This window comes from Dendropsophus ebraccatus, chromosome 8, assembly GCF_027789765.1.
Source record: "Dendropsophus ebraccatus isolate aDenEbr1 chromosome 8, aDenEbr1.pat, whole genome shotgun sequence".
NCBI classification, from domain to species: Eukaryota; Metazoa; Chordata; class Amphibia; order Anura; family Hylidae; genus Dendropsophus; species Dendropsophus ebraccatus.
In genome coordinates, this window is record NC_091461.1 from 86,108,200 (window position 1) to 86,130,401 (window position 22,202).

The 22,202-nt window shown below is 44.1% G+C and overlaps 1 protein-coding gene across 1 annotated transcript in view; it reads left to right on the plus strand.

Moving 5' to 3' along the window:
• Window positions 1-318: 318 nt before the first annotated feature.
• VSTM4 (V-set and transmembrane domain containing 4) overlaps window positions 319-22,202 on the plus strand; it is a 29,479-nt gene continuing 7,595 nt past the window's right edge. Inside the window, exons 1-2 of the mRNA XM_069979263.1 lie at window positions 319-649; window positions 20,889-21,272. Of these exons, the coding sequence (XP_069835364.1) occupies window positions 598-649; window positions 20,889-21,272 (436 nt within the window). The 5' untranslated portion in view covers window positions 319-597. The remainder of the gene's footprint in view (window positions 650-20,888; window positions 21,273-22,202) is intronic.

A 22,202-nucleotide genomic window follows, 5' to 3' on the forward strand; every position in this document is an offset into this window, starting at 1 on the left:
AAACAAATTATTCTATTTACTGCTGCTGCTTAAAACTGTGCATCTGCAGGGTTAATGGCCCCTTATGGATATGTTTGGTCTATGCCAGGAACTTTCCTGGTGTGTTCACTGATTGCAGTAAATTACCTGATGGAGCAAGTATAGGACATTCCAATATCACATGTGCTCTATGTATATACACAGCTGGGGGACAGTTTAAAAGCCACTGAAATCAGAAGCAGCAGTCTCTGGGCTGCTTGTTTACAAGACATTTCCCTCCTCTTCTGCCAGTCAGGACACACCGAGAAATTCTATACAGATGGAGTTAATGCTTTCATGCTGCCTGGTGGGTATGAGGAGAAGCTAAGCAGGCATTCCACTGCACTCCACAAAAATGTTTCCCAAAATCAGGATGGAAACTGCCAATAACTATTCCTATTTATTTTCCTTTTTTATATATTGTGGCCATATCATAGAACTATGGAGTGTGGGGGTGTTTTTTTGCTTTGATTAAATCGTGCTGCCTCTTTCCCAAGGAAGGCCACCCCCATTCATCTCCCTCCCGTCCTGTCTCTTTGTGTCTACATAAGAAGTTTTTAAGGAGCTGAAGACATCACAATGGCCTACTGTTTACTAACGTCTGCCTTTTTAAGCCAGGTTCTCCTAGCGAGTAAGTAAGTTTTACACGTATTTTTCCTATAAAACCGGTCATTTGTAATAGCAAACATGTTTGGAATGTATGTGTGTTTAGCTAGACTTTCTAAAGCGATGTGGAGGCTTGTGTTCCCGAAGTCGTACGTCATGCAGTGGGTTATATTGTGTGAACACTTTCTACTCTGTAGGCTGGCTGCCATTAAGTTTCACACATCATTAAATCGCACTTGTGATCAATGACATTGCTCCTTAATGCTCACATATCATACACAGGCCACACGTATAGAAATGTTAAAACATGAAGTAATGTGGCAGACATCTTTAGTTTTCTGAAATAAGAAAGTGCTTTAGTTCACTTAGCTAAAATCTCTCTTCTCTGTAGTCTTTCCGTCAGAGAAAAGTCATGTTACAGGATTACAGAGTTGACTTTTAATGTAGAAGCAAAGTATAATTATGTGTTTTTTATGTAAGTTTCCTTAGATACGTAAACTACACAGGTAAAAGTTATATGTGGGAGAAGCACTGTTTTGCAAGGTAAAGATGCACTCCCACCATAAAGTTTAGAAGCTCTTACAGGGTGCAGATAGAACCAGGATAAGTATATGAACAGTCTGCAGCGATCGATAAAATGCAACTGCTGATGGGTCGCAGCTAGGGCTGTAATTCCCTGATATCTGTGGACTCCACCTGGGCTCAGAAAGTCCAGGTACAGTTTGCAATTCAGAATTACAAGCTTTAGCTGTGGCCAATAACATTAAATATAAGATTGTCCTCATTCTGCGGGTCACTAGCCACCTCAATGATGTATATTGTAGTACAATTAATTTATCCACCTGTGTCTTTATTATCCGTTTATCATCTCCCTTCCAGGCCTGCCCTGGACCAGGTAACTAGCGCTTGGACTCGCTTAAACTTACAATGGGTTATGTGCCCATTTTCTCAGTTTGAGTGAAAGCATCAATTTGATTCTCATTGGAATTAATAGAGTGATTTATATGGGGATATAATGAGAGCTCACAACAAGAGCTCTCTCTATTCACAAAGTCTCCTGGCTGCTATCAGCAGACCAGTTTCTGTGCCTGCTATTTAACCACTTAAATGCTACAACACTGTCAACAACATTTAGATGGGTTGGGTGTGCATCATTGGTGGTACAGTGGCACCGATCAAGATTGTGGGGAGCCAATCCATTCTACAAGCAGCCCGAAGCCTCTTTTAGGCTTCCCTGGCTGCCTATACACAGCGATTGCTATGGGCTGGCCAAGATAATAGAACAATACAGTATATACATATTGCATTGATCCCTATAAGTAATCCAAGGGATATAGAGAGGCCTATTTATTTACAAGACGTCTCCAGGCTGCTATCAGCAGACCTATGTTTGTGCCTTCTATTTAACAATTTAAATGCCGCTGTCACAACTGACAGCTGCATTTCAATGAATCGGCTGCACGTCATTGGTGGTGAAGTGACGCAGATCAAGATTGTGGGGAGCTGATGTATTCTACAGGCAGCCTAAGACCTTTGCTGGGCCTCCAGTGCTGCCTGTACTCAGTGGTTGCTATAGGCTGGCAGCAATCGAGTGCCGAGATAGGGGATCAATGCAGCATATACAAAATATATTGAGATATAAATGCACTGCATAGAAGTCCCATAAAGGGACTAAAAAAATGTGTAAAAAAAAAATCCCATAATAAAAGTTTAAACCACCCCCCTCCCTTTTTTTTACCAAGGGAAAAAAGTAATCAAAAAGATATGTGAGTGGGGTACTGATAAAAAAAACCCCACAAAAATGAGCCATCACACAGCCCCATAGACCTCATAAAATCATTAAAGGTGTCAGAATAGACCACATTTAATCATTTTTTTTAACTCTTTAATTTTTAACTTCTTCAGGACAGCGGACACAACATTTTTGTGGTGCACAACCGCTTGTGGACCTACAGTTACATCCTCAGATGAAATGGGCACAGAAGCTGCCCTAAGGCAGCTATGCCTATGATAGGCATAAAACAATGCAATGCAAAGGAGTTCTGCAATGTATTTTGCGTGTCATCAGGCAATCAGACAGTAAAGTCCCCATTGTAGGACTGTAAAATAAAGTGAAAATGTAAAAAAGAAACCAGTAAAGATATACACACATAATTCCCATCTACCCCAATGCAAATAAAAAATATAGTGCTTAACCCCTTAAGGACCGGGCCTGAAATGGCCTTAAGGACAGGAGCAAATTTTATGAATTTGACCAGTGTCACTGTATTCATTAATAACTTTGGCATGCTATTACCTATCTGGCTGATTCTGAGACTGTTTTCTCGTGACATATTGTACTTCACATTTCTTGTAAATTGGAGTTGATACTTATAACGAATCTTTATGAAAAAATCCAAAATAGCGTGAAAAATTGTGAAAAAATGCATTTTTCCAACTTTAAAATTTTTCTGCTTATACAGAAAATGGTTATGCCACATAAATTATATATTAAATAGCATTAGCAACATGTCTACTTTATGTTGGCGGCATTTATTAAACTATATTTCATTTTTTTTAGACAATAGAAAGCTTAAAACATTAGCAGCAAATTTCCATATTTTCAGTAAAATTTCTAAATCAGATATTTTTAGGGACCTGTTCAGGTTTAGCTGGGTTCACACTATGTATATTTGAGGCTGTATTTGTGAGGCTGTATAGCAACCAAAACCAGGAGTGGATTGAAAACACAGAAAGGCTCTGTTCACATAATGTTGTAATTGAGTGGATGGCCGCCATTTAATGGCAAATATTTGCTGTTATTTTAAAACAACGGCTGTGGTATTGAAATAATGGCCGTTATTTACTGTTATATGGCGGCCATCCACTCAATTTCAACATTGTGTGAACAGATCCTTTCTGTGTTTTCAATCCACTCCTGGTTTTGGTTGCTATGAGGACCTGACATGAGGACCAAATACAGCCTGAAATATACATAGTGTGAACCCATTAAAGTGTATTTGAGGGGACTGTATGTTAGAAAGCCTCACAAAGCACCCCATTGCAGAAACTGCACCCCCCAAACTCTGAAAAAGCACATCCAGAAAGTTATTTAACCCTTTAGGGGAGTCACAGAAATAAAAGCTAATTGTGTAAGAAATTTGAAAATGTTAATTTTCTGTGCAGAGATTTAATTGTAATCCAATATTTTTCATAATTATAAACCTATTAGCAGAGAAATGCACCCCAATATTGATTTCCTCGTTTCTGCAGTTTATAGAAATACCCCATATGTGGCCCTATTGCGCTATTTGACGCAACCACAAGCCTCAGATATAAAGGAGCGCCTAATGAATTTCAATGGCTCCGTTATATTTGGTCATTTTTGACTGTACCACTTCAGGTTGGCAGAGGCTCTGCGGTGCCAAAAACCTAAAAAACATCCCTAAAGGGACACCATTTAGAAAACTACAACCCTCAAGGAATGTAACAAGGGGTGCGGTGAGCATCTGTACCCCACAGGTGCTTCACAGATTTTCCGAACAATATGGCGTGAAAAAAGACAAAAGTATTTTTTACACTAAAACGTTGTTCTAGCATTCAATTTTTCATTTTCACAAAGGGATAAAAGGAAAAAAAAAACACAAAACATGTAGCGCAGTTTCTGCCGAGTACAGAAATACCCCACATGTGGACATAAAGTGCCAAGCGGGCGCAGGACGAGCCTCCAAAGGGAAGGAGCGCCAATTGGCTTTTGGAAGCTGGATTTCACTGGAATGGATTTCAAGGGCCATGTCGCATTTACAGAGCCCTTGTGCTGCCAAGACACTGGAAACCTCCCACAAGTGACCCCATTCTGGAAACTACACCCTTCAAGGACTCTAACAAGGGGTGCAGTGAGCATATGGACCCCACTGGTGATGGGCACAAATGTGGAAAAATGTGACGTGAAAGGGAAAATTTTCATTTTTTCACTTTCACGGCACAAATGTGCCCGTCATCAAGGGGTCCATATCCTCATTGCACCCCTTGTTAGATTCCTTGAGGGGTATAGTTTCCAGAATGGGGTCACTTGTGGGGGGTTTCCAGTGTTTTGGCAGCACAAGGGCTCTGTAAATGTGACATGGCGTTCATCATCCATTCTAGCCAAATCCAACCTCTAAAAACCAAATGGCGCTCCTTCCCTTCGGAGGCTTGCCCTGCGCCCACATGGTGCTTTATGTCCACATGTGGGGTATTTACGGACACGGGGGAAATTGCTCTACACATTTTATGTTTTTTTTTCTCTTTTAACCCCTTGTGAAAATGATAAATTCAAGCCTAGACCAACATTATAGTGTAAAAAATTTCATATTTCATTTTCACGCCACATTGTTCCACATTTGTGCCCGTCACCAGTGGGGTCCATATGCTCACTACACCCCTTCTTACATTCCTTGAGGGGTGTAGTTTCCATAATGGGGTCACTTGTGGGGGGTTTGAACTGTCTTTGCAACACAGGGGCCTTTGAATGCAACATGGCCCCTCAGAATCCATTCCAGCCAAATCCAGACTCAAAAAACCAAATGGCGCACCTTCCCTTTGGAGGCTTACCCTGCACCCGCATGGCGCTTTATGTCCACATGTGGGGTATTTACGGACTCAAGGGAAATTGCTCTACACATTGTGTTTTTTTTTTCTTTTAGCCCCTTGTGAAAATGAAAAAATCAAGACAAGATCAATGGTTTAGAGTAAAAATTAAAAAAAAAATTACACTAAATGTTGGTCTAGCTTTGATTTTTTTCCATTTCCACAAGGGGTTAAAAAAGAAAATAAAAGCAAAACGTGTAGGGTAATTTCCCCTGAGTACGAAAATACCCCACATGTGGACATAATGTGCCATATGGGCACAGGGCAAGCCACCAAAGGGACAGAGCGCCATTTAGAGGCTGGAATGGAGGATGGAGGCCATGTCGCAATTACAAAGCTCCTGTGCTGCCAGGACAGTAGAAACCCCCCACAAGTGACCCCATTCTGGAAACTACACCCCATAAGGAATCTAACAAGGGGTGCAGTGAGCATATGGACCCCACTGGTAACAGGCACATATGTAGAACATGTGCCGTGAAAATAAAAAATACAATTTTTTTTCATTTTCACGTCCCAAATGTGGCCATCACCAGGGGGCCATATCCCCGCTGCCCCCCTTGTTAGATTTCTTAAGGGGTGTAGTTTCCAGAATGGTTTCTAGTGTCCTGGATGCACAGAGGCTTTCTAATTGCATCATGGCATCCTCTAATGGGAATGGCGGCCATATCTATTAAGTTGGGGAAAAGGGACAATTCTAATTTATTTGGGGGTATTAGGCCAATTATTAGTTTATAAGGTTGAAAATGACAGGTGTCCATCAAATTCAACCTGTGTTGATCCAGAGGAAGGCAAAAAACCCTCGTAAGGCAGACGACAATAGCTTCATCACTGGGAAAAAATTCCTTCCCGACTCCATAATGGCGATCAGAATAATCCCTGGATCAACGTGACCCCTGAAATAGGAATAAGGGACAGAATTTAGATAATGTGGATCTCCAATGATGTGTGGTACGCCTTGAAGCGATCCAGTATGCAGAGGCCGGGGTGATCAGGACAGGAGTCACACTGGAAAATGGTGTCCTTCCTGATCCCCCTGTTACGCCACACTCTGCACTTCTTCTGGGGTCTCCTGTTTTCCAGTGTGCAGGACGTCACCTGGAAAATGTTTTCCTGGTGCGATACGGGGTCCTTCATATCCAGAAGTGCTGGGTCCGCTCCATGGCTGCTAAATATTAGGGCTCTATTACTACTTCTGATATTTTCGGATCGTGCCGCAAGCTACAGTAGCTCGGGCAGCGAGGGACCGGAAGAGGGGGTGCTGGTATAAAAGTTTATCCAGCAGTGGGAAGATCAGTTCCCAAACAATCTTCCCACTAACTCCGAGGATGGGGGGGGAGGGGAGGGCATCTGGGGGCTGGATTCGGGTGTCCCTTCCTTCATACACTCTAAGGTTACGTGCACACTGCGGAATGGCGAAGGATAACCCTTTGTGCATTCCGCAGCTGGCACCCACCGGCGGACTGATGTGGGCGTGCGTCTCCGTCCGTGTCATAGACTCCATTCTATGCACGAGCGAATTCCGCTCTCCGTCCAACGTATTCATTCTTTGGATGGACGATGGAATCCGCCCGTGCATAGAATGGAGTCTATGACACGGACGGAGACGCGCGCCTGCATCAGTCCGCCGGTGGGTGCCAGCTGCAGAATGCACAAAGGGTTATCCTTCGCCATTCCGCAGTGTGCACGTACCCTTAATCTGTAAGTGTACCCTGAGGTACTCTCACAGAGTTTGTAGAATTTCACGCCATACCGTCATCTCTTATTGGTACGGTACTGGCGGAAAAGACGTGTCTGGGGGGCAGCGTACGCTACACTACCCCCAGATACGTCATTGGGTGATGAGGATGAGGATGAATGGAGGAACGAAGGATCCCCCCATTCATCCTCACTGGCTGTTTCGGTGTCGGAGGCAATAATAACGTATGCGTCCGATACCGAAAACACGCCGGGGGCCACTTTTATATAGGGATTGGTATATGGGGTATGTAGTGGTGAAGTGTCAAACTTTATTCAATGTAGTGAAGTGTGGTGTAATGTAGTGTTTTTTACGTGTTTTTTTACAGTAAGTATAAAAAAAAAACCTACGCCAAAAATGGTGTTGCTGATAAATGCCGCACTTATGTGCAGCACTTATCAGTAGACCAAGGCAGTAGGATATAGAAAAAAAAACCTACGCCAAAAAGGAGGAGTTGCTGATTAGCAGCGCACTTTCGTGCGATGCTGATCAACACTCAGCGGCGATAGGGTGCGGAAAATAGAAAAAAAAAAAAAACTTTTACTACATTCTGAACATCCCTATAGTGGCTGATACATGTATTACACTTATCAGCCGCCATTACACTTGACCACCATTACTTTTTACAGTAATGGCGGTCGGTGCCGTCCTCGGACAGCACCAACCGCCATCTTTTCCGGGTCATCGGGTCACCGATGGCCCGGAAAGGTTCCGATCGCCGCTATGGGCTAATCAGCCAATAGCGGCGATCGTCGGCATGGGGGGGTTAACAACCCCCCATGCCTACAGGGAGAGATAGCCTGCTATGTATTATAGCAGGCTATCTCCCCCAATCGGGACCCAGCCGGCCGCGGCGCCCTCTTAAGGGACCAGCGTACTGGTACGTCATGGGTCCTTAAGTGACAGTGATCCATGACGTACCGGTACGTCATGGGTCCTTAAGAGGTTAAAGCGCCACTGTCGTGAATTTTTTCTTTTTTTCTTGCAGAAATCAATAGTACAGGCAATTTTAAGAAAGTTTGTCATTGGGTTTATTGGCTGAAAAATGCATTTTTATCATGAAAAAGCAGTTTGAAGCTCTCCCCCCTGTCTTCATTGTTCTCCTATGGAGAGAGCTAAATAAAACACCAAAACAGGACAACAAAGAGTTAATCTGCAAATACATCACCGGCTATCTTCTCTGACAGTCAGCACTGACCTCTCTGAGCTCTGATTACAGCTGTCTCCTTGCCTGTAATCCCTTTGTTCTCAGCTCTCTGCTGTCGGCTAACTCCCTCCTCCCTCCTCCCCCTCCCCTCTCTATAGAACAGACAGGGTTGTGTCTGATGCAACAAGTCACAATTTCCTGATTTTTTGCAGTGGATGGAAAAGAGGAGGGAGGGGGGGCCTAGGAAAAGGCTTTTTAAATGCAGATAATGGCATATTTTGCTAATAAACCCAATTACAAAGTTTCTTAAAATCGCATGGACTATTGATTTCTGCAAAAAAAATAAAATAAAATAAGACAGTGACTCTTTAATGACACTGGCAATAAAACTATCACATAATTAAACCCGTCGAGCAACTGCAGAAATTTTAAAGTTAGAAAAATTTTAATTTTGCATTTATTTGAACATGGGGCATTTTCCACAAGAAAACTGTACAGATATCAGCCACAATTTACAGCTAACCTAAAGTACAATATGTCACAAAAAACCATCTCAGAATCACTAGGATAAGTTATAGCATCACAGATCTATAACCACATAAAGTGAGACAGGTCAGATTTGAAAACTGGACCCTGGTCCTTAAAGCCAAACTTAGCCTGGTCCTGAGAGGTTTAAAAGTAGTAGAATAAAATAAAAGTTATATAAAGAATATAGATAACACCTCAGTTTTATGGCAAATGGCATAGCGGTAACACCCCCCACCCCCATTTGAAAAATAGATTTTTCCTCCAGAGTTCCAGTTGGCACCAATAATTTCAAAAGAATTTTGAATTAAATTTTGTTACAGAGCCCTTGAGACTCCTCTCCATGGTGCACAGCAATTTCTCATCTTCTCCATTGTAGGGGACAGGATCAGAGCTGGGCCATTTGCTTGTAGTACTTACCGGGGACAGTACAAACTCCTCTCTGCTATGCCAAAACATAGTACTTGAGAAAGTAACCCCAACCCCCCCCCCCCCCCCCCCCCCCCCGTGATGATTTACAGTGCAGCCCTATAAATGACATGTTTGCATGTACACAGTCTAGCCTTTCTTTTACCACTTGGTGTCTCACTCTCCTCTATTTCTGTGCACAGCTGAAGGATAAAGGGTTAAGATGTGTGGTTTTTGTCCAATCAACATCTTTGGTGCCTTTAACTTCTTTGCCTATCACACTCTCACACATCACTCTTTCTAGCACTTTTTTCCACCAATAGGAGGTTAGTCACCCCCATATAGTTGGGTTCTGATGGGAGGGTCTTTAATGGATGGTGAAGAAAGAGACAGTCAGAGCAAGTGTTCCTGTTGAAGCTTATAACCAGGGGTAACTGTCACCTGGTACACCTTGCCTATGCCTGGGATAACCATCTTGAAACTAGTCAGGACTATCCAAAAAAACAAAAAGCAAATGAATAGTCAGCACTCCACTCACACTTAGACAAGAAAACAAGAATTAGGCTGCAGTGGAAAAAAGACCTTAAGCTGAAGCATCCCACTGGAACTTTCTCAACCTACTCGAGAAACCTTGAGGGTTTAGCTTCAACCAGTTGTTCAAACCTGGGAGTCGTACTACCAGACCTGACTCTCTGTGGGCTCTTCTGGCAAAAGGCGGTTTTCTTCTTCTTTAGTCTCAACCATGAGTATGAGTTTCTTTTCTACAGTAACACTACAATGTATCCCGGAAGAGTTCTGCTCTTATTAAGCAAGGCCCCTAAACCTACTGTACTCAAGCTATACTTTTCTATCTATCTTACAAGCGCCAAAGCTAAACCTTCTGTGTTGTCTGTCAAGAGAAAGGGCATTGTTCTATTCCACCATGACAAGTGCCCATTCAAAACAACAGCTCTCCCACTCCTTTCCTTTTACCATCTAGCAAACCCCGCCTATTTATGTTTGTGTGTCAGTGTGTGTGTGTGTGTGTGTGTGTGTGTGTACGTACATGTGCATGTGTGTACCTACCCTATGTAGTGTGCCTGTGTGTATGTATATGTGCATGTGTGTATCTACTGTACTGTAGTGTGCCTACTTGTGTGTGTATGTACAATTTTGTGTGTAGCTGGTGGGGCAGGGGGAGCAATCAAAAGTTTGCTGTGGGGCCCGGTCATTTCTAGTTACGCCCCTGGCATTATGTCTTCATATATATACCTTTTACGTGACTTTTCCAAATATATGTGAATTCAGGGTAATTCTTTCAAGCTTTCCTCTCACTCGACACCTACATTTTATTTTTCACTATGGTGGAACAACCAACTAATTTGTATTAGAGATGTCACTCACACTGGGAAAGATCTTGCATATATAGGCCGGGTTCACACAGCGCATAACACTGCCTGTTCTGTGACCCGGCCGTGTCACAGAACAGTCGGTGTCAGTGAAGATCATCCCAGCCGGGACTGCAGTACCGCCCAGATGATCTTCAATTGTGCTGAATTGGGATGCGGGCGCATCCGTGTGCATCTGCATCCCAATTTACCATACCCGACAATGGAGAGTGCAGCCGGAGCCTCACTCTCCATTGTGGGACCTGTCAGGCTTGTACGGCTGCTGTTCAGTCAATAGCAGCTGCACAAAACTGATATTTCAGTTTTCCGTGCGGCCACTTGGAATCCTGGCCGGAGTGTATACTATGTGTATACACCCTCTGGGATTTCCTTCAGAATGCAGTGCATGTAAGTTTTGTATTAATCATGGCCGTTGTTGCAATGGCTGTGATTAATACAAAACTCCCGTTGTGTGAACATAGCCATAGCCTGAAACAAATGACGGCCATTTTGCATTGCAGTTTAAAGAGAAATCAGTTCCAAGTTTGTGTTTTTATTAGCTACATTCTACAAGTCAGTCTTATGTAACTTATTGCTGCAAATTCAAATGGTGCAAAGCTTTCCATTCTGTCTAGAGGGAGGCCGCCTCTCCCACTAGAAGTTCACAGTGAGGATGGGAGATGCAGCCAGGAGGGTGGGTAGCTTGGTTGCCTGGGTAACCATACAACGCTGGGAATCATCCAGCAGCTTTGCAAGAGCAACCTCCACCGTCACACAGCTGCCTAGCTAGCTGACCCCCTTCCACTTACAGCAAAAGTGCATGGTTTAACATATGATTTTTGCTATGGTTTTGTCAAGAGTGTAAATCTTAATGAGGTCATATAGTATATAGCGTATATAGTTGGTGAGCACACATATATAGCTGACTTTGTATTAACCCCTTATATCCTGTAAGCAGTCCTCTAAATAACAAAGTCACTGCTGTAGAGCCAGTAAGGACGGCACCGACAAAAGGTGGAATTGTTTTTATGATAGAAATGCAATAGGCTGCAATCATCACACAATGGCTCTTTTGTTCAGAGAAACCCAGCAGAAGTCATGTTGTAGCCTTATTCCTATGGTTACACAAATGCTCGCTGGGAAGATAATCTGTCAATTGATAACTGGTCAGCATAATCGGTTTCCGTAATCTGTTAAATGCTATCATTATAATAATGATAATAATACTTTTTAAGCGCCCGGGAAAAATGTTAAATTCGTCAGACACAGAGCTTGCGTCCCTTCTTCGCCCCCTTCTTATCCCTCTGGCGGAACTGGAGTAAAAACATCTAACTTGAGGCGCCCTATGAGATAAACTATACTGGTTGAGAAGGGAATACCCCTTTTAAGCAAAGCCATACAATAATGCTCTTGGACCAAACAGATGATGGGTTTACAGGCCATGTTCACACACATTGAAAATTTAGTAGACTGCTCTCACTGTCACCCAAAGGTGCCCACATGTTTTAGAGCAGCGCTTCTCAAACTGTGAGGTGCAGCTCCCAGTCTAGTGAGGCGCAAGGTCCCTGCCTGTGTCAGCACGCAGATGGCTCAGACTCTGGCCCAGGTACATTGCAGAAGATTATAATATGGGTGATCCAGATGGCTGCCCAAACCATCCATACTAAAAATATTCTAAGCTGCAGGCAGTTCTAAGCCTGTGGTCTAGAAGTAAGTGAGATGCGCCCTGGCACAGGTAGCAGGTGGAGGTCTTCACAAATGTCCTGGGCCGAGAGTGTCCTGCAGCCGGAGGAGCCGCAGAGCATGGGAGCCGGGAAAAACAAGTGCCCAACCCTGTCTTACAGCCAGCCAGCCGGGGGGTTGGCTTTTGGTTGGCAATTGGTTGTGCAGTATTGGAGGAATGAAATATTCGTGAGGCACTATTGTGGCATTGTAAGGGGAATTAACTGTTTTTGGGGTACTATTGAGGAAATTAACTAATATATAGGGAACTATTAGGGAAGCATTTATTGCATCAATGTGGTGTTGGGTTACTACAGGTGATGCAGTATTTACAGTATTTCTGCACCTTGGTGCTGATTTGGTACTGCTTTGGGATATTATGTGCACTACATGGTGGTATCTGGCATTGCATAGTAGTATGTCTTTGTTGGTGAGGCCCCAGCATCAACATAGATCACCTGGTGAGGCCAAAAAACAAAAAGTTTGAGAAGCACTGCTTCCAGAGTTAGCCTCTGTGGTTCCCTCCATATTCTCAGACTAGAAAATGATATTCCTCACCACTGGTATTGGGCATTTTTAGCTCATGGAAGCTTTTTGAGGCCAAACTAGCTCCTGTATTGCTGACTCTCCCTGTTATTAATACTGGTGCATCTTATAGTGCTCTGCATCAATATGTGCCATAGCACTGGATCAAAACAGGGTATCGGGAACTTTGGTGGCCTGTGTCGCCCCTAACTGCTACCACTCAAAGGAAACTGTTAAACCAAAAAAGTATATATTTTAATAAAGTTATATTGCAAAGTAATAGAACTTTATTAAAACAAATTGTTACTCTCTGGCAGAGGTGTAGCTAGGCTCTCCTGTACCTGGGGCAAAGATTCAATATATATATTTTTTTATGAAGTTTAGGTGAGCGATAGTTTAGATAAGCGATTCGGTCATCTCTACCAGCAGCACTAGTGTGGTGTTCACAATATGGGATACATAATGTCATATTTACTGTGTACCTGGAATGTTCCCATTTAAAATTTTGTCCCTAAGTTCCTCAACGTAGGCGCCGATGTCTCCGCTCCCTGCTGTCTGTACCTGAGGAGGCGCCGTTGTCTCCGCTCCCTGCTGTCTGTACCTGTGAATTAGGAGGCAGCATTGTCTCCCCTCCCTGCTGTCTGTACCTGAGGAGGCGCCGTTGTGTCTGCTCCCTGCTGTCTGTACCTGTGAATTAGGAGGCGACATTGTCTCCGCTCCCTGCTGTCTGTACCTGTGGAGGCGCTGTTGTTTCCGCTCCCTGCTGTCTGTACCTGAGGAGGCTCCGTTGTCTCCGCTCCCTGCTGTCTGTACCTGTGGAGGCGCTGTTGTTTCCGCTCCCTGCTGTCTGTACATGAGGAGGCTCCGTTGTCTCCGCTCCCTGCTGTCTGTACCTGAGGAGGCGCCGTTGTCTCCGCTCCCTGCTGTCTCTACCTGTGAATTAGGAGGCAAAGCTTCCTGATCTATCTCCAGTGTGACACCCAGTGTAATGTGATTCTATGGTGCCGTCTCCTAATGCAGTAGAGTTGATCAAACCTCGGGAAATCCTAGTTTCGATTGAACTCGAACATTCACAAACCTGCCGCATTAGATTGCTGATGCCTTCCCTGTCCATGGGTAAGGAGGAGAGTACCCAGCTATTACAAAGGCTGAATCCCGGAATTCCAGGCGGTACCCGGGCTGTCTCCACCAATCTAATGCGGCAGGTTCGTGAATGTTCGAGTTCTATAGAACATAGGATTTCCCGAGGTTCGATCAACTCCACTCAGCAGCGGAGACAACAGCAGTAACACCTCCAGTAAGGTTTTCCATCACCAAATTCAAAATAGAAATAATTTAGAAAAATGACAGGTACATGTGCTTTATAGATTGGCATAGGGAACCTTGCTTCACCAGCTGTTGCAAAACTACAACTCCCATCATACATAGACAGTCAAAGCTAAAACTGTGGCTGTCCAGACATGATGGGAGTTGTAGTTCTGCAACAGCTGGAGAGCCAAGCTTCCCTAGCCCTGCAGATACTAGGTAAGGTTTATATAAATGTGATATATATTTGGATAGGGCAGTTATTAAGGGGTTAAGTATGGAATAATGTACAGCCAGACCCCTAAATAGACATTGGACCCCAACTCTCTTTTGTGCCCCCCTATCCCAGACAAGTGTCACCCTGTACCCCTCTGTCCCCCTCCCCTCCCCAGACTGTACACCCCTGATTGTCCTCCCCTTCCCACACACCTGTATCTTCTTTCTTCCTCCTCCATAGTGCAGTGTACATACAGAACCTGCGGTGACATCATAGTCACATGTCAAGGTCCTTTACCATCTCTTTTACTGTACTGTCTCCTGGCTGCTGTTTAGCCCTAATTTGCGCAAAATCGCGGTAAAAACGCAGCGATTTTGTGCAAATTATAGCTAAACAGCAGCCAGGAGTCAGTACAGTATGGAAAATACCTCTTTTGATGAAGTAAAAATCGTCCCCTGCCTCCTCACACTGACAGAGGGCGGGACACTTCAGGCTGCCTCATCCACTGTGATCCTTCTCTCTCTGCTCCCTGTGATGGCAGTTCCCCCCCCCCTGCCTCCCCTAGCTACGGCCCTGCTCTCCGAAATACCCCTTTAACCCCTTAACGACATCGGGCGTAAATTTACGCCCTCGAGCCCTGGTACTTAACGCATCAGGACATAAATTTACGCCCGATGTTTCCCCGATCGCTGTGTGTTCGCACACAGCGATCGGGGAAGATGGCCTGCTATAAATCATAGCAGGCCATCTTAGCTTCTCGGCACGGGGGGACGTTAACACCCCCCGTGCTTACGATCGCCGCTATTGGCTGATCAATTCAGATCAGCCAATAGCGGCGATCGGAACCTTTCCGGGTCATTGGTGACCCGATGACCCGGAAAAAATGGCGGTCGGTGCTGTCCGAGGACGCCACCGACCGCCATTACTGTAAAAAGTAATGGTGGTCACAGTGCCACCGGCCACTGGCACGGCGATCAGAGTCCACAAAAATAGTAAATACCTGCTCTGGACCCCTCAGCTAGGTAGCTGAGGGGTCCAGAGCAGGTATTTGTACATTACTCACCTGTCCCGGGGTCCTGATCGGCGTCTTCCGGGTTCGCGGCGTCCTCCGTCATTCCGTCGGGTCTTCGGCTATTTCCGGCGGTCCCCATCGGCTTTTTTCGGCTCCAGCCTCGTCTTTTTCCGGATTTTGCGCTCTGCTGCCCTCTAGCGGCTGATATGTGTAATACACTTATTTATCAGCAGCTACAGGGATGTTCAGAATGTAGAAAAAGTTTTTTTGTTTTTTTTTTCCAAATTTTTTTTTTCTATTTTCCGCACCCTATCGCCGCTGAGTGTTGATCAGCATCGCACGAAAGTGCGCTGCTAATCAGCAACTCCTCCTTTTTGGGTGTTTTTTTTCTATATTCTACTGCCACGGTCTGCTGATAAGTGCCGCACATAAGTGCGGCATTTATCAGCAACTCCTTTGTTGGCGTAGGGTTTTTTTTATACTTACTGTAAAAAAACACGTAAAAAACACTACATTACACCCCACTACATTGAATAAAGTTTGACACTACACCACTACATACCCCATATACCAATCCCCGTATAAAAATGGCCCCCAGGGTGTTTTCGGCATCAGAGGGATACGTTATAATTGCCTCCGACACCGAAACAGCCAGTGAGGATGAATGGGGGGATCCTTCATTCCTCCTTTCATCCTCATCATCCTCATCATCCAGTGACGTGTCTGGGGGTAGCGTAGTGTACGCTGCCCCCCAGACACGTCTTTTCCGCCAGTACCGTCCCAATAAGAGATCACGGTATGGCGTGAAATTCTACAAACTCATTCAAATTCAAAAACAAATTCTACCTCAGGGTACACTTACAGATTTAGGGTACGTGCACACTGCGGAATGGCGAAGGATAACCCTTTGTGCATTCCGCAGCTGGCACCCGCTGGTGGACTAATGCGGGCGCGTGTCTCCACCCGTGTCATAGACTCCAATCTATGCATGTGCGGATTCCATCGTCCATCCAAAGAATGAACACGTTGGACGGAAAGCGGAATCCGCCTGTGCATAGAATGAAGTCTATGACACAAATGGAGACGTGCGCCTGCATCACTCCGCCGGTCGGTGCCAGCTGTGGAATGCACGAAGGGTTATCTGCCGCGATTCCGCAGTGTACACGTACCCTTAGAGTGTATGTAGGAAGGGACACCCGAATCCAGCCCCAGATGCCCCCATATGCCCCCTCCCCCCCATCCTCGGAACAAGTGGGAAGATCGTTCGGGAACTGATCTTCCCACTGCTGGATAAAGGTTACCACCTGTATGGGGATAATTTTTATACCAGCACCCCCTCTTCCGGTCCCTCTCTGCCGAGCTACTGTAGCTTGCGGCACAATCCGAAAATATCAGAAGCAGTAACAGAGCCCTAATATTTAGCAGCCATGGAGCGGACCCAGCGCTTCTGGATATGAAGGACCCCGTATCGCACCAGGATAACATTCTCCAGGTGACGTCCCCCACACTGAAAACAGGAGACCCCAGAAGAAGTGCAGAGTGTGGCGTAACAGGGGGATCAGGAAGGACACCATTTTCCAGTGTGACACCTGTCCTGATCCCCCCGGCCTCTGTATACAGGATCGCTTCAAGGCGTACCACACCTCATTGGAGTTCTACATTGTCTAAATGCTGTCCCTTATTCCTATTTCAGGGGTCACGTTGATCCGGGGATTATTCTGATCACCATTATGGAGTCGGGAAGGAATTTTTCCCCTGTGATGAGGCTACTGTCGTCTGCCTCACGAGGGTTTTTTGCCTTCCTCTGGATTAACACAGATTGAGTTTGATTGACACCTGTCCTTTTCAACCTTATAAACTAATAATTGGCCTAATACCCCCAAATAAATTATTAATTGTCCCTTTTCCCCAGCTAAATAGATATGGCCACCATTCCCATTAGAGACTTGCCATGATGCAACTACAAAGCCTCTGTGCTGCCAGGACAGTAGAAACCCCTCACAAATGACCCCATTCTGGAAACTACACGCCATAAGGAATCGAACAAGGGGGGCAGCGGGGATATGGCCCCCTGGTGACGGCCACATTTGGGACGTGAAAATGAAAAAAATTGTATTTTTTATTTTCTCGGCACATGTTCTACGTAAGTGCCCGTCACCAGTGGGGTCCATATGCTCACTGCACCCCTTGTTAGGTTCCTTATGGGGTGTAGTTTCCAGAATGGGGTCAATTGTCGGGGGTTTCTACTGTCCTGGCAGAACAGGAGCTTTGTAATTGCGACATGGCCTCCATCCTCCATTCCAGCCTCTAAATGGCGTTCTGTCCCTTTGGTGGCTTGCCCTGTGCCCATATGGCACATTATGCCCACATGTGGGGTATTTTCGTACTCAGGGGAAACTACCCTACATGTTTTGTGTTCATTTTCTTTTTTAACCCCTTGTGGAAATGGAAAAAATCAAGGCTAGACCAACATTTAGTGTAATTTTTGTAAAATTTTTACTCTAAATCATTAATCTTGTCATGATTTTTTCATTTTCACTAGGGGCTAAAAGATAAAAAAAAAACACTAAATGTGTAGCGCAATTTCCTCTGAGTACGTAAATACACCACATGTTGACATAAAGCGCCATGCGGGTGCAGGGTAAGCCTCCGAAGGGAAGGAGCGCCATTTGGTTTTTGAAGGCTGGATTTGGATGGAATGGATTTCGAGGGGCCATGTTGCATTCAAAAGGCCCCTGTGTTGCCAAGACAGTTGAAACCCCCCACAAGTGACCCCATTATGGAAACTACACCCCTCATGGAATGTAACAAGGGGTGTAGTGAGCATATGGACCCCACTGGTGACGGGCACAAATGTGGAACAATGTGGCGTGAAAATGAAATATTACATTTTTTACACTATAATGTTGGTTTAGTCTTGAATTTATCATTTTCACAAGGGGTTAAAAGAGGGAAAAAAAAACAAAATGTGTAGAGCAATTCCCCCTGAGTCCGTAAATACCTCACATGTGGACATAAAGCGCCATGTGGGCGCAGGGCAAGCCTCCGAAGAGAAGGAGCGCCATTTGGATTTTGGAGGTTGGATTTGGTTAGAATAGATGATGAACGCCATGTCGCATTTACAGAGCCCTTGTGCTGCCAAAACACTGGAAACCCCCCACAAGTGACCCCATTCTGGAAACTACACCCCTCAAGGAATCTAACAAGGGGTGCAGTGAGGATATTGACCCCTTGATGACGGGCACATTTGTGCCATGAAATTAAAAAAATGAAAATATTCCCTTTCACGTCACATTGTTCCACATTTGTGCCCGTCACCAGTGGGGTCCATATGCTCACTGAACCCCTTGTTAGATTCCTTGAGGGGTGTAGTTTCCAGAATGGGGTCACTTGTGGGGGGTTTCCAGTGTCTTGGCAGCACGAGGGCTCTGTAAATGCGACATGGCCCTTGAAATCCTTTCCAGTGAAATTCAGCTGGTTATAAAAATAGGGGGGACCCTATGCGTTTTTTTTTTATTATTTATTTATTTAAAAAAACCCGCATAGGGTCCCCCCTATTTTTATAACCAGCCGGGTTAAAAACCAAACGACAGCAGCCTGGTAACACCAGGGTGGGAAGAGCCATTGGTTTAGGCCCTCCCCAGCCTAAATCTTACCAGCCTTCTGCCGCCCGGTCCAGGAGCGCCAATTTTGACGCTGCGGGACCACTGGAACCCGGCTCTTCCCAGTACCCCTGGTGGCATTGGGTACTGGGGTAATAATGGGGGGTTAGTGTTAGCCATTTTATACCGGCTAACACTAGGCCCCAACTTAGTAATGGATTCCGTCTATTAGACGGCTTCCACTACTAAGTCTATAAAGAAAAGAAATAAAGACAAGACACAAGTTAAAAAAATTTTTTATTCAAATAAAAACACCCCCACAAGCCTCATTGACCATTTTATAAAAAAAACAACAACAAACAACCGCTGGTCATCGACGTAGTCCACGGAATCCGACGTAATCCCCAGGATACCGATATCTGAAAAACAAAAAGGGAGAAACACACAAAAAACACACAAACAGGAGCACAACACCCATCATTGTGAGCGGTGTTGTGCTCCTTACAGTATGCAGCATCTTTACAGATCGCTGCTTACAGTCTGGCCCCCAAGGGGTTAAGGGAGGATGTATTGCATCCCCCTTAACCCCTTGGGGGCCAGACTGATGTCAGACTGCACCCATCCCAGCAAGGAAGGGGTTAAGTGACCCCCCTTCCTTGCTGGGAGGGGTGCAGTGCTGAGGAGGGGGTAGGGAGAGCTCTATACTCACCCCAATGTGTCCTCTTCGCTGGTCCGCAGCACAATGAAGTCACTGTGCTGCGGACCGGCTCTTTATATGTGCGCTCAGCGATCAGCCAATCAGCTGAGCGCACATATAATTCTAAATGTTTCTTCTAATAATGCTATTGTGATAACATAATTAGAAGAAACATTTGATGTTTTCATTAAAGTAAAGTGATGTTTAGTACAGAATGCTCTATTGCCGGCAATATGAATTAACGTCTTATGGAGCTTCCTGTACTAATTAATATTTAATTAATAAAACACATTTTCGTTGAAATAAATTCAGTTTCGTTGTTCAATAATTTAATTCTAACGAATCCATCATTGTGCAATTAAATATACTGTCAAAAAATAATTATATATATAAATATACATTTATTTATATATATATTTATTTTAACAGTATATTTAATTGCAAAATGATGGATTCGTTTAAATTTAATTATTGATCAACGAAAGGGACTTTATTACAACGAAAATGTGTTTTATTATTTTAATATATTAACCATGAGAGACATCGGCATTAGTGCAGAGGATCGCAAACCCCGGTAATAGCAATTCATGTAAACTGTTTCCCTGCTTTCCCAGATGCATTACAGAGGTGTTTGCATCACTTTCTTAATATTTTATTTGTTATTTTTAGTTGAACCAGATTTCCAAGTAAATGACCGTATGTTTTCAGCCGCATGTCTATTTTTTCCCATGGCCGTAGTTTCATCCGCACATAAAGTAGACATGTTGCTAATGCTATTTAATATATAATTTATGTGGTATAACCACTTTCTGTATAAGCAAAAAAGTTTCAAAGTCGGAAAAATGCATTTTTTCACGTTATTTGGGTTTTTTTTCATAAAGATTCGTTATGAGTATAGACTCCAATTTTCCAGAAATGTAAAGAACAATATGTTACGAGAAAACATTCTCAGAATCAGCTGGATAGGTAAAAGCATCCCAAAGTTATTAATGAATAAAGTGACACTGGTCATATTCATAAAATTTGTCTCTGTCATTAAGGCCATTTCAGGCTCTGTCCTTAAGGGGTTAATATGCAGTGTTGTACACAAAAAAAGAGATCCCCACAGCAAAAATCAATCTTGGCTCCCCTTTATGATGCTAGGTTTTACCACTGAGGACATAAGGGGACTGTTTGTTTCCTCTTTTACACCGTTCTGTAAAACTTGGGCTGATTCTACACCCCTTTTGCTAAAAATTTCACTTAGTAATGTCCTGAATAGGTTCTCTCCATCTAAAAGCAAAGGGGATGGGGCCCTGTTTCTAACATAGCAGTTGCAAGTTCTGCCTTTGTGGTATTGTGTGTACCCCTTTGCTAACGTCATCGATTCTAAAACAAATTTTTTGTCTCTCCAGGTCTTTCTTACACTCTAAACGTAACTGTTTCACCCTCCCCATGGGCACTGCACCACACAGGAGAGAATGCATCCATATGGTGCTTGGTATCTCAGAAAAGAAAGCAGAACAGCTTGCTGACAGTGCGCTGGGTCTATTCTCCAAGACCGAAAAATGAACAGACTATTGGAAGGATCACAAAACATGGCAATATACAAATTTCTGGTAACTGGAGTCAAAAGGGAGATATTGAAAATGAACGCCCAGGCAGAGGTTATCGGCTTATGTTGATTGACTTACATCCATCTGATCAAGGTAGCTACATCTGTCGTGTCCAGGAGGTAGCCTGGCACAGGGGGCGCTGGAGTGCTGTCTCTAATGGCACTGCTAGCACTAGACTGAAAGGTGAGAAAAGCTATGATATTAATAATATTTAAACATGGTTTTTATTTTCATTTTTCTAGTTTATTAAAGCCTACCTGGTCATTTAAAAGATTTTATAAACCTGCTGTGTTCTGTTAGATTAACTATTCAGAGTGGTGAAAAGGTTTCTCATTTTAACTATATGAGAGGACAGAGCCAGTCACATTGCAGGCCTACTTCTTTTTGTTATGCAATGACATAGTGCTGGACCAAATAGGCTGGCACTGTACTGGGATGATGTACACAGTACAGTACTAGATGGCACGTGATTAAAGAAGGGGTTACAAATGCACTGGTTTTGCAAGGTCCTGTGAGAGCAAAGAGAGAAAAAACAGGATCAGCAGGCGGAAAGCAAGAAAAGGGCTATACCAAACATTTAACTGTTACTGATGCTTTTGCTGACAAGGAATGGGGAGATCACACTGCAGGACTGCAAACATATGAAACGTGTAAACTGCTATTTACACAAGGGACAGCAGTCCAGAGTTTTATGGGTGGTTAGAAATGAGAAGGAAGCTTTAATTTACCTTTGAGGAACAGTTTGGGTCATGTTCAGCAGGCAGACTAGTTTACTTGCAGATACACAGCCCAAGCTTTTTTAAGCTCTCTCCCATGCTCTTCTGCATTTTCTAAAGCCTACCCCCCACTTCCTGTCTTTCATCATGCTATATCTGTTATTAGAGGTAGAATTCCATTGACAACAGGTAGTTGAAAGCAGATTTCAGAGAACTGGGACACCTGGTGGTAAAAATTTCAGAGCTGTTGTTGAAGTTGGTATGATCTGTGATCTGTGCAAAGATCATTGCAGGGAAAGAAGAGGTTAAGCTCAGAATATCATCTACTGTGTCAGGGCTGATCGATATCTTATCTACAGTATATATGGATGTAATCCTGCATGCAGTGAGGCAAGGA